General features: G+C 42.4%; 1 protein-coding gene across 5 annotated transcripts in view; it reads left to right on the forward strand.

Annotated features, from left to right (window-relative positions):
- Positions 1–169: 169 nt before the first annotated feature.
- The window catches only part of kcnt1b (potassium sodium-activated channel subfamily T member 1b), an 86009-nt gene continuing 73751 nt past the window's right edge, over positions 170–12427 (forward strand). For all 5 annotated transcript variants that reach the window (XM_034091137.2, XM_034091139.2, XM_034091140.2 and 2 more), the window contains exons 1-3: positions 170–299; positions 2476–2587; positions 3674–3841. In XM_034091137.2, coding sequence (XP_033947028.1) covers positions 254–299; positions 2476–2587; positions 3674–3841 — 326 coding nt within the window. In that variant the 5' untranslated portion in view covers positions 170–253. The remainder of the gene's footprint in view (positions 300–2475; positions 2588–3673; positions 3842–12427) is intronic.

Consider the following 12427-nt stretch of genomic DNA (forward strand, 5'->3'; position numbering starts at 1 on the left):
GATAGAAAGCTAGCTTGTCAAGTATCGGTGTTTTTGTCGCCAATGCATCGCTTTTATTTGACTGAAAGCTTAAGCCTACTCCCGTAGACTCTTGTCTGCCCTCTGACTGCTGGAGTCTACTTCCCTCCCCTTTTTAATTACCATTTTCAACGATGCCAGACCTCTCACAGGGGCGCCTGGATGGGAAACATCCTCCTCTATCACACAGGCAATGCTGCACGAGCAGTGCAGGGAGGTTATCTAAACCTAACACATGTTTACGATGATGGGACCTCGGGCAGACACGAAAAAACAGCCAGGTAAACCAAGTTAGCAAGAAGTTAACCCATGTGACTTAGCCTATGTTCCTTCAGGAAGCCTGACTTTACTCACAGTGACTTACAAGTTTATTTAGCTTTGGTGTATTTGTATTATTGAGTTTCTATGCAATAACATGGGACGGGGAATGGTATCTGTAGTATTATGTAAATCCTCACTGACTTAATAGTGTGTGTGTAAGTTTAATTAAACCCTTAAGCTTAATTAGTTGTATAGTTTATATGATGTCATAGCCTACTCCTTAGTGTTGCAGTGGTGCTCAGATGGAAGGTAGCTAGCTTTGCTGTTGATTGACACCCTAATGTTAATGCTTGACCTAAATGCAGATGTTTTTGGTTTATCAGCTGTATTCAAATGAAGTTGCTAAAGTATGCCTGTTTTACACATGGAGGTTGTTGTGTGAGCTTAATGGTGTCACCAACAAACTTATCTTTGCATATGGTGACTATGATACAAAGAGGAACCCCTGTCCAAAATAATGGATTCATTTTTGTATAATCATACTGTAAGGTACATTTTTCAGATGAAAACCTTAACCTTGAAATCATAATTTATAGATGTGTATGATGGTCCCTGCTTTAAGCTGCCATACAGTAAGTAGGGCATCTACCATGGGCCTACCGCAATACATATTTATGAAGCAGACTGCAGATTTTCACAGACCTTTTATATGTCAGATTTGATCACACTGGACCATGTTAATTTAGAGACACATTTTATATGTACCCTGCATGTCCCCCCCCCCCCCCATGCTTCCTCTGCTTTCTTTCTTATACAATTGCAGTTTTCTCTCCATTAAGGGGAGAAAGCCTCTTTCCGGGAGCAATTCTCCTCCCTGTTGTTGTGGTCACTTTGCCTCATCCATTAAGTCATCCCTCAGAGGTTTTTAAGAGGACAAGACTCCTTTTGTTGGACTTCCAGACATCAACTCTTTTGAAATCAATCTTGTCACCTGGCTTATCTAAACCTCTCCTTTTCCCCTCAATTCAAGTAAACATTGAGGTCAATGGTTTAATTATACTTCTGGGATGAGCTCTTTTATTTCCCATGTACCTCTCTTGTCTTTTCTTTCTCCCACCAGGACCCTAATCTGTCATCTCTCCACTCTCTTTCCTCTGTCTCCGCTTCTGAGGGTTTGTGCTTTCACTGCTTAATAAGGGGAGAGCATGTGTCTGGAAGCTATTAGCCCACTCAAGTCTGCCCACACTGTACTATGATGACCACACACACACACACACACACACACACACACACACACACACACACACACACACACACACACACACACACACACACACACACACACACACACACACACACACACACACACACACACACACACGCACACCACAACACACACACACAGTTATTGTTCCCTGTGGAGGCTTTAGGAGGGTCTACAGAGATCTCAACGGAAGACCAATACATAATTTGATTGGATATTTTGAAGCATCTTAGAAATAAGTCTAACATTGAATCACTCAAGTAGAAACATATACACATTAATGAGCCCCTCATATTCAGCCAGATTGCAAATGCATTCGCATTGTAGGTGTTTTAGAAATGGCAGTGTCCTATTTTTATTTATTTTTCTCTCCTTGTGTTGTTTTGTGGGCAGAACATTGGTTTAACAGCACCTTGATAAGGCGATCCTTCCTCACCACTGTTGCACACATAATACCTATACAGTACTATAATATACAGTGCAGACCGCTGCCAAGGCCATTTTTGTGAAAAATAATGCGTCTTTCCATTCTGTATCAAATTCTGCTTCAGGATTGAATTGGTTGGCCCTTGGCTCTTGCTTAACCCTTCCACAAAGTTATGAAGAAAATCTGGACTGGGGTTTTTCTGGAATCCTTCTGAGAAAAAGACAAATAATCAATCACACTGAACAGAAAAAATAATAATTTTCTTTTTGAGATGAATCCACCTAACATGCTACTTACAATATACACGTAGAAACAACATCACTCTTCTAGCATGAGTCAGACAGGGAACACATTAACATCTAACTGTACCGTTAAAGAGCGTTACTGCAGTGAATGTAATCGGATCACAGCCTTGCTAAGTGCGGAAGTGCTGAATCTGTAATATGTGTGTTTAAACTCTCTCACTGTTCCCCTTTCTCCCCTTCTCTTGTCCGTCAATCAAAAGAGGCAGCCATGAACCCGCCACGCCGGACATCAAGCCCTCCACGCCGGACATCAAGCCCTCCACGCCGGACATCAAGCCCTCCACGGAGACCATCAAGTTCTCCTGATGATAGGTAATCTACCGAATCCCCCTGTATGTGACACCGTAGGAACACAAACCACTAGGCAGCCAGCTTTTATGCATTACACACACAAATGCATGCTGTCATCACGAAGTAGGCAGTTTGTCTTTTCATAAAAGTCACTGCCATAATTTGTGGTCTACTGTGATGGTGGAAAACAGTCAGTTCTTCTTTTTTAATTATGCACACGCTTGTATATGTCCATTTTATTTTGTTGAATAAAACACGACACTTGTGAGATAGGACAGTAATGTCAAATCCTGTGTTTTCATGCATGACTTGTTTCCACTCAGAGAATCAGGTCCACGTTTAGCCTTTTTTTTCTTAATCCATCTGTCAAAACATTTTAGGTTTAAACTTTGTTGACCGAAAACAGCTTACGAGTTCGGCTAGAATCTTCACTCAAGTGTAGTAATGCATGCCATGTTCACTTAAAATCTGTATTCATGGAACAGATAAATGGGCCCTTTTTTTCCCTTTGCACTGATGGTTGTTGTTCAAGATGAATGAAGCGGTGGCTTTCAGTAGCACATAAAGCCCCCGGACATTGTGCGTTGTGATTTCCAACAGTGCGTTGTCATTATATAGCCCTGTAACTGCCTTTAGACTTCCAGCATTTAACCTTCCTCCCAGTCATTCTCTTATATTTATCTTATCCAAACAATCGTAGGTTTCTTATTATGTTAAGATATTCCATTCTTTTTCTAGATTTCAAGGTTCAAAGGTTTGAATGTCATGTGCACATAAGCTACAGTGTATAAATGGCAATGGAAATCTTACGACCCGAGCTCCTCCAACGATGCAACATATATAATAAAATACAAATAAAAAATAGTGCAAGAAGACTACATACAGATTATGATTTATACAAGAACAGAATGTCAAATGATTGTACAGTAAGATTAAATTAAGTATGGTTTATTACGGTGATAACTATTTCGATAAATAATTAAATTGCAAAATGACAAACAGATGAATGTTTATCGAGGCACTTAATAGAGCTCCGGTGTTCAGCAGCCTTATTACCTGTGGAATAGCAGAACACATGTTGTTTAGCAGATTCCTTCTCCCTCGCAGGCCCTCCACTGAGAGCGTGCAGATGAACAACAGCAGCAACTCGGGCGTGATCCTGGATATCTCGACTCTCAAGATGGCGGAAGTGGACACGGAGGTGCCTCCTCTTCCACCTCGCTATCGCTTCAGGGACTTACTGCTGGGGGACCAGACCTTTCAGAACGATGACAGGTAAAACACTTGTAATACGAAATATGAGAGACGGCTTTGAGTTGACTGTGTGGGCGTGTGTCCATACAACTCATTTATGTTTTCAATTGTGTATTTGATTCCACTTGGAGTTAACTTTGTGCTGCGTGTTGTTGTTTCACACTGCTGTATCCGTGTTTCCCGAGCAGCAGCTTCATCTCCTTCTACCTTGGTTAGTTTCCCCACATTTCCAAGAATGACTTCTCATCACAACTCGCTAGCGTTGTGGTATGACTTATATTGAGCTGTTTTATGAGTAGGTGGTTGGAGCAATGAAAATAGAAATGGAGTAAGGTTTTTAGTTTTGTATTGAGAAAGTGTCTTGCAACTTGCACACATCTTGTGGCTGAATGCACCGTCGACTATATGGAGTACTACTGGATGTTGCTTTTCTGTCTCTGTGATTTGACCTTGTTTAATTGTTGCATTAGTACAGTTTTGTAAAACAATAGCGAAGACGCAAGGAACATTACAAGTCGTGTTAATATGGTCTGTCTATTTTTAGATAGAAATTCCTACACTGAACAAAAATATAAACGCAACACTTTTGTTTTTGCTCCCATTTTTCATGAGATGAACTCAAAGATCTAAAACATTTTACACAAAATAACCATTTCTCTCAAATATTGTTCACAAATCTGAAAAAATCTGTGATAGTGAGCACTTCTCCTTTGCCGAGATAATCCATCCCACCTCACAGGTGTGGCATATCAAGATGCTGATTAGACAGCATGATTATTGCACAGGTGTGCCTTAGGCTGGCCACAATAAAAGGCCACTCTAAAATGTTCAGTTTTATCACACAGCACAATGCCACAGATGTCGCAAGTTTTGAGGGAGCGTGCAATTGGCATGCTGACAGCAGAAATGTCCACCAGAGATGTTGCCCGTGAATTGAATGTTCATTTCTCTACCATAAGCCGTCTCCAAGGCGTTTCAAAGAATTTGGCAGTACATCCAACCGGCCTCACAACCGCAGACCATGTGTAACCACACCAGCCCAGGACCTCCACATCCAGCATGTTCACCTCCAAGATCGTCTGAGACCAGCCACTCGGACAGCTGCTGCAACAATCGGTTTGTATAACCAAAGAATTTCTGCACAAACTGTCAGAAACCGTCTCAGGGAAGCTCATCTGCATGCTCATCGGGGTCTCGACATGACTCCGGTTCGTCGTCGTAACCGACTTGAGTGGGCAAATGCTCACATTCGATGGCGTCTGGCACGTTGGAGAGGTGTTCTCTTCACGGATGAATCCCGGTTTTCACTGTTCAGGGCAGATGGCAGACAGCGTGTGTGGCGTCGTGTGGGTGAGCGGTTTTCTGATGTCAATGTTGTGAATCGAGTGGCCCATGGTGGTGGTGGGGTTATGGTATGGGCAGGCGTATGTTATGGACGACGAACACAGGTGCATTTTATTGATGGCATTGTGAATGCACAGAGATACCGTGACGAGATCCTGAGGCCCACTGTTGTGCCATTCATCCACGACCATCACCTCATGTTGCAGCATGATAATGCACGGCCCCATGTTGCAAGGATCTGTACACAATTCCTGGACGCTGAAAACATCCCAGTTCTTGCATGGCCAGCATACTCACCGGACATGTCACCCATTGAGCATGTTTGGGATGCTCTGGATCGGCGTATACGACAGCGTGTTCCAGTTCCTGCCAATATCCAGCAACTTGGCATAGCCATTGAAGAGGAGTGGACCAACATTCCACAGGCCAATATCAACAACCTGATCAACTCTATGCGAAGGAGATGTGTTGCACTGCGTGAGGCAAATGGTGGTCACACCAGATACTGACTGGTTTTCGGACCCCCCCAGACCCCCCCAATAAAGCAAAACTGCACGTTTCAGAGTGGCCTTTTATTGTGGCCAACCTAACCTTCAGTGTAGATGTTCCTCTTGCTTCACATTGAGCATCAAACAACCGTCCCTTGGCCCTTGACTGGTGCTTTAGTCATGCTGAAATGTTTGGGAGTCTACTAAGAGCTACATTATTGCCGCGTTTGAAAGGCAAACCAAACGGATGCTTTTTACTGCCCAAGAGGGGGAGACTTAGCCGAGCGTCAGCCACAGCCGAGCACTGCGGAGCTCTCCGTGGTGCTGAAATGAAGCCATCTCACTGGAGGATCAGCAATCTCTTCAGCCGGGGCTTGCGAAGACCACAGGCAAAGCAGTGCTTTATCCTCTTGCTCTGTCAGTAACCTTACATCTAAAGCTGACGGGAGATTCTCTATCATAACTCAAATCAGTCACGACTGTTGCCTTAAGGGTCGAGGTTGCTAAATAAACTGAAGAAAGACAAAAGGAAAGGCAGTAGCTTCAATTGAAAGCTCAGTTCCACATCACAATAAAACTAACGCTATATACGATATACACCACTGAAACCTCACCTCCCATAACATCTTACTGTTCTCTTTCTTTTATATACCTGTGTACATTTGAAGGTGTATCCGAACTGACAGTACTTAGGTATACATCCTTCTCTTTCAAACCTTGCTTGTTGTCTCATTCAGGAAAGAAATGGCTTGATAACCATTGCATTCATCCCGCTGCGTAACTGTATCGTTGCTTAATAGTTTTATCGCTGGTTGAATCTGACACACAAACCATGTGTTTGTTATCTCTTTACTCCAGGCTCTCGGTTGTCCGTAGCAGCCGCAGCCATGTTTCGCCATGGATCACCTCCCATGGCTTTGGATTAGTGGGTAGTGAATATCATCACTTATGAGATCTCATTTTGCACCAAGGGTTCTGTCACATTGGTCGTTTTCTGTCACCATCCGCTCTTTCTCTGTCGCTGGATCTCTCGCTTTGCTCCCCCTCTGTCTCCAGAGCTTCCTGCAGTGAATTGCTGTCGGTATGTTTTATATCAAAGCGAGCTCTTTTGTCTTCACATGTATAGCAGCAGTCTAGTATTTGACCATTCCCCCCCACACACATTAGTCTGTGTGCGCTCCTAAGGGATTCAGCGATGTCTTGGTATTCAGACTACAGATCCTTATCGAATTTGTATTTCTAGCTGCATGCCAGTTTTATTAATAGTGATGACATAACAAATGCCTGTAAGCCAAGAAGAATAAAAAGCAATTCTGACTCACAGTATGGATTACACTGAATAATAATGACATGAACCTTATCTTTACCTTACCTCATCTTTAAAATACGTATGCATGCATGCAGCGTCTTGAAGACCTTGAGATGTTTGAATATGTCGATCAGGCTGCTTGAGAATGCATGTTGTATTCCCGTGTGTGTGATTTGTCCAGTAAGTCCCCTGTGAATTGTTTTGCTGATCACTATTCAATTGCAAAGGGTAATTAGGGTGCGTTTCTGGGCTACCAACACTTGTTTGACTCAGTGTGTACATGTGTCTGTACATGTTGTGTGTGCTTATGCTCAGTCTTGTCAAACAGCTATTGAGTAATACAAAGATGCAGCCTTTATTGCTTCAAAACAAATAAGAGTTGTAAACTGCAGCTTCTGCACACCTCTGCACCGTGCGTGTTAGGAAATGAATGAAGACGTTGTTATTGATTGTGTGTTATGGCGCTTTTTTATAATTGTTTCCGATCTCTGGAGTGCAAACGGAGGCAGACCACGCCGCGGGGCTTTGGTGATGCTCCATCTCTCGGTTGATGATCTTCCTCATGCTTCTTGTTTGTGATGTTGTTTATTTCCTGTGCTGATGCCTTGTCGAGTGTCAAGCCACGAAGCAAATGAACCCCCTGAGGGAGAGTCGGAGCCCCCCGTCCCCTGTCCCTCTCCGTGCCCTGATAGCCTTTTGCATCTGTTTCATTGCATCTATCATGGTGGGCTATGAGAGGGAAAGGCAGTGGAAGGAAATACTCAGGCAGTGATAACTCACCGAACATAATAACTTTGCTAGAAGATACGAATGTCTACATAGGAATGGGTAATGAAGGAAATGAAATGTACTTCTTAACATCCCATATCCTTAAAGTAGTGCTGCAACAATGGCCTAGTGTTTACGGACTTTTCTTTGCAAGAGAAGGTACCTTCCATTGCAGGTTGCAAGTTATGAGCAGTTTAATTAAAGCGTCATATTTCTTTGCAAGTTGAACAAATGTAACACTATCCACATTTGTTAAAGTACTTTCAGAGCGGACTGGACTTGAAGGGAGACGGCCTCCAGAGTGCTGAAACACAGCCTTTCAGAAGGAGGTTGAGGACGGGTATTTTCAGAACGACAGTATGGAAACCATTATCTATTCCTAAACATTTAGAGCAGACATACATTTTTTGGGAAACCAAACCAGGCATTATATGTTTCCTTTAAATGTCCGGAAATCTCAACAAATGCAGCCCAAGGTTAGAAGAATGCACTCCTCGTGTGTTTTTCGATGTCTGCCAATCCAAGAGGATTAAGGCAGTAATCCCTTCTGTGCTGTTAGAGTTTGTGTGTCCTTGTATCTGTGTCTGTGATGTGGGCGTACAGTGTGTGTGTTGGGGGGGGGGGGGGGGGGTCTCCTTCCTGAGCTGTCATTGTCTTCAGGGTTGGGTGTAAGAGGGCCATAATTATGGCTTCGCTGTGTGGGTGCTGAAGAGGAGCAATCACACTGAAGTCATGAAGTCTGACTAGCGATTGGTCTGTCTGTCTATGTGAGTGTGTGTGTGTGTGTATTGTGTGTTCAGGTATATGGACACCGGTATGCACACCTGAGTGTCTGATTATACATCTGAGTGCGTGGGTTTATCTCTCTGTCTGTCAGCCAGCGGAGGGGGGCTAGCCTTATCATCAGAAATAGAAACAAGCCACCATGACACTTTTTTTATACACACCGACAGGGATGGAAGCAGAGCAGCAGAGAAGAGAATTGGTTCCATCTATCTTATCCTCTGTGTGTCTAATCTTGTTTTCCTCCTCTAATCAAGTCAGGATTCTGATAGGAGTCATGTGGACAGAGTGAAGAGTGTTGATTGGTCACTGGTTCAACTGTAACACCTCGTCGTGAGTCAAATAGTGGCTCTTGGCATGGTGACCCGACACTGACGCACGTTCTGCTGTCAGGCAACAGCTAGTCCCAGTCACAGATCATTCACTTGTGTTGCTGCGAAAATGTTTTATCTCCAATATGACAGCTTTTCAGCAGAACAGCAGAGGCCTGGTTTGTATCTTGGTCAAATGTTCAATCGCTCGATCTTTTAATTCGTGGATTTTGATTTAGATTCATTTTTAGAACCAACGTTGGTGAGTTTTCTTTAGCAACATGTGCTTCCTAAACAATGTGTTTCTGATTTATCAAAAATATTCTATGTTTTGATGTGAGGATAGCAGTTGTATCTCTCTGATGGCTCCTTTTTAAAAAAAAAAAAAAAAAAAAAGTCACACACATCCAGTCACATATCTCAGAAACTCTAAGAGGTAAACAGACACAACAATTGTACACTGATGCTGGCAGCAGCTGTTTATGTACGCGGATTCTGTGGCAGAACCGACCGCTGGGATTTGGCGCTTCAACGATTTTCCATCTGAGTTTCTGAGGCTGATGATAAGATGGAGGACAAAGGTGGGGGGAGGAAGAGGAAGGGGAAGAGGACGATGGAGGAGATGGAAGAAGAAGAAAGTGAAGTATTCAGATGAGTGGTGATTGACACTGATATGAGGAAGATGATGGGGATGATTAGATCCATTAGGTCACGGAGGACTGAGCGCCCCCAGGCTATGTTCACACAGGAGACCCTCTATGCTCAGAGCCAAAATACTGCTCATTTTACAAACGTGTCGGTAGGTTTGTGTGCTATCGGTTATACAGGTTTCATTCCACAAGCGACATTTCATCTCAACTCAAGCTAATTATGACAATATTGGATCAATTAGATTCATCATTGGATTGAAAGAAACACCTATCCTACGTTAGCTTTAATAATTTAGAATATAACGTGTGATAATAACTCCACACACATCCCTTATTTACAAGTCCTTATTTATGAAACTGGATGTGAATTACAATGTTGGCTCATGATTAATTTCCCTTTATAGTTTGCTAATTAGCTTTCTGTTTTATTGTTGAGTCTGAGGTCCTGGGATGTGTCTGGCGAAGGTTAACGAGAGGATGCAGAGGGGTGATGCACTTCGGAAAAATTGCATGCCTCGCATCTACGCGTTAGACAAAGGTTAATGCGTTGGACCTTAAAGTTTCCCATCGTTATGGCGATGCAAAGTCTGACGTACTTGAAAGGCTGAGTGTTGTTGCTGGTGACATCCGCTGTGAAACTCCAGCTTGCAATTTGGACCATAGGTGGCATTAGTCACCGCCATCAGCACAGAGTGGGTGGGCGACAGTTCAGTGCCGCTAGACTTCTCATCAGCAGCACAGTGGCTGCGTGTCGTTTTAAGAATTACCATTGTTATAACAGTGAAGCAGAGGCCCCCAACATGTTGTCAACCTCCCGCCTGTTTTGTCACATTTTACGGGGGTAGTTTCTCTAAGGATTTGTGCAGCCAGTGAGCAGGAACTGGAATGTGAAACTGAGGCAGAGCCGAGGCATCCCTGAAAAGCTCGATTTAAGATAATTCATTTGTGTTTTAACACAGCGGAGGTATTAGTAAAATGAACACGGCGTGCTTAAGCTGAAAGAAATGAATGTGTGTGTCTTCTAAAGTGTTTTATTACATTACAGTATGCATATTCTCAGAGGGAGATCTCAAATGGGACATTGGGACAATTAAAGGTAGGCCGCTAAGAGAGAATTATCAGAGGGGTGCAGCTCAGAGAAGAGAAATGTCTTTTTTACACTTTTTAAATGTGTTCATCTCTTCTGGGTCTCTGCATCTTTGTGCCTAGCAATCTCTGGCGCACTTGCCTGGTTAGCCCACATGGTTTTTCTTAGCACCTTAATTAGCATTTGTGGAGTTGGCTTGTCAGACTTCAATAGGCAGCTGTGATGATGGAGGCACAGGGATGAGGTTGTCGGCACCGTGGAGGGGAGTTCCACCGGCGTGGGTGAGTGTTGAGACCTGCAGCGTCACACAGAGGATTAGTCAGGAGTCACACAATCCCCTCCACCCATTCTCAGAGATCTAATTAAATATGCATGGTCTAAAGCAGGGCTCTTCAATTAGTTTGGAATGGGGGCTGGTTGATGAAAATGATCCAAAGCAAGGGGCCGGGAAAAAGATGGCTTGAAATATGAGCAATCATATTAAGAGCTTCAGACGCAGTAAATAGTGGAGTGCATATATTGTGTTTAATTCAATCAAACAACATAGCCCCAAGGCCTTTATAGATCTAAATGGCAAGTTCAGAACTCAGTAGGCCGACGTGTGAAGCTGATTTAACCATCAACATCATTTAATCTGATTTAATTTAGGTGAAATTATCTAATCATTCACGCAGAGATGCAATACATGACAGGAGTTGTCACTACAGTAGCTAGTAGGTGGGTTCGAAACCCGAGCCCGCTCCAAGTTTTCAGGCACTGTCTTTCCCTCTATCTCTCAATGTAACACCCTCTCTGGAATAAAGGCACTCTGGCCTATATATATATTTGCCCCAATTACAATCCGCTTAAAATACCAAAAAACAATTAACATTAATGTCTCTTACTGTATTTGCATTTGGATTGTCTCTAACAGGATTTGACTGTGGCAGCCTTAGAGGGATGTTTTATTTGTTATATCTACTGTCTGTTCCTTTTAGACTCCAACTATTAATTATATATGTGTTCATTCAAACACAATCTGTTATTCCTGCTGTCAATATCTTTAACGGCAAGCTATATATACAAAGCTTTATAAGATGGGCCTATTCGTAAATGATGTATCTGATTTGGCAGCCTATTTGTTTATATCTTTTTATAGTCAAGACAAACATTAGCATTAAGACGGTACAGTTGTGATAACTACAATTAGCTATAACTGTTGATGGCTCATTACTTTTGTATTATTCTAACAGTGGATACTTTATAATATATTTAAAATATCAATGTGTTGAAATGGGACAAGAGATTTTAGTTTCTTATATTTGTATTTAGTTTAAATTTGTATTTTTCTGATCTTATAAACTGGATGACACACTTTATGGACCACTTTTCATCTCAATGAAAGGTATGTTGACTATGTTTTCAATACAGACACATTTTTTATAAATTGTTTGTTAATAATGTATCAAAGGATCAGCAGATTTTATTAAAACGTCATAAAATGTAACACTGAAAAACATTAGCATAATATATCATGCTGTCAACAGAAGATTGAGCCAAATGTTCAAATGTGTCAACAACATTTGAGTTTATTTGATCCAAGTAAGCACACATGATTCATGAAAAGCTTTATGGTACATTCTGAGCAAGTAGGCCGTTATTCAAACTCCCCGGGCGCTGTGCAATAGCTGCACTGCTCCTAGTACTAGACTCCTGGTACTAGGATGGGTTAAAAGCAGGGGCCACATGTCACTGTGTGCTGTGTGCTCTGCATGTGTGACCATTAAAGAGGGTTTCATCCCTCCCAATATATATATATAAAAAAATTAACAGTTTAGGTAGACAGGTAATTACTGGACAAACTGCACTGTGATGAATAACTAAAGCA

This window comes from Pseudochaenichthys georgianus, chromosome 9, assembly GCF_902827115.2.
Source record: "Pseudochaenichthys georgianus chromosome 9, fPseGeo1.2, whole genome shotgun sequence".
NCBI lineage: Eukaryota > Metazoa > Chordata > Actinopteri > Perciformes > Channichthyidae > Pseudochaenichthys > Pseudochaenichthys georgianus.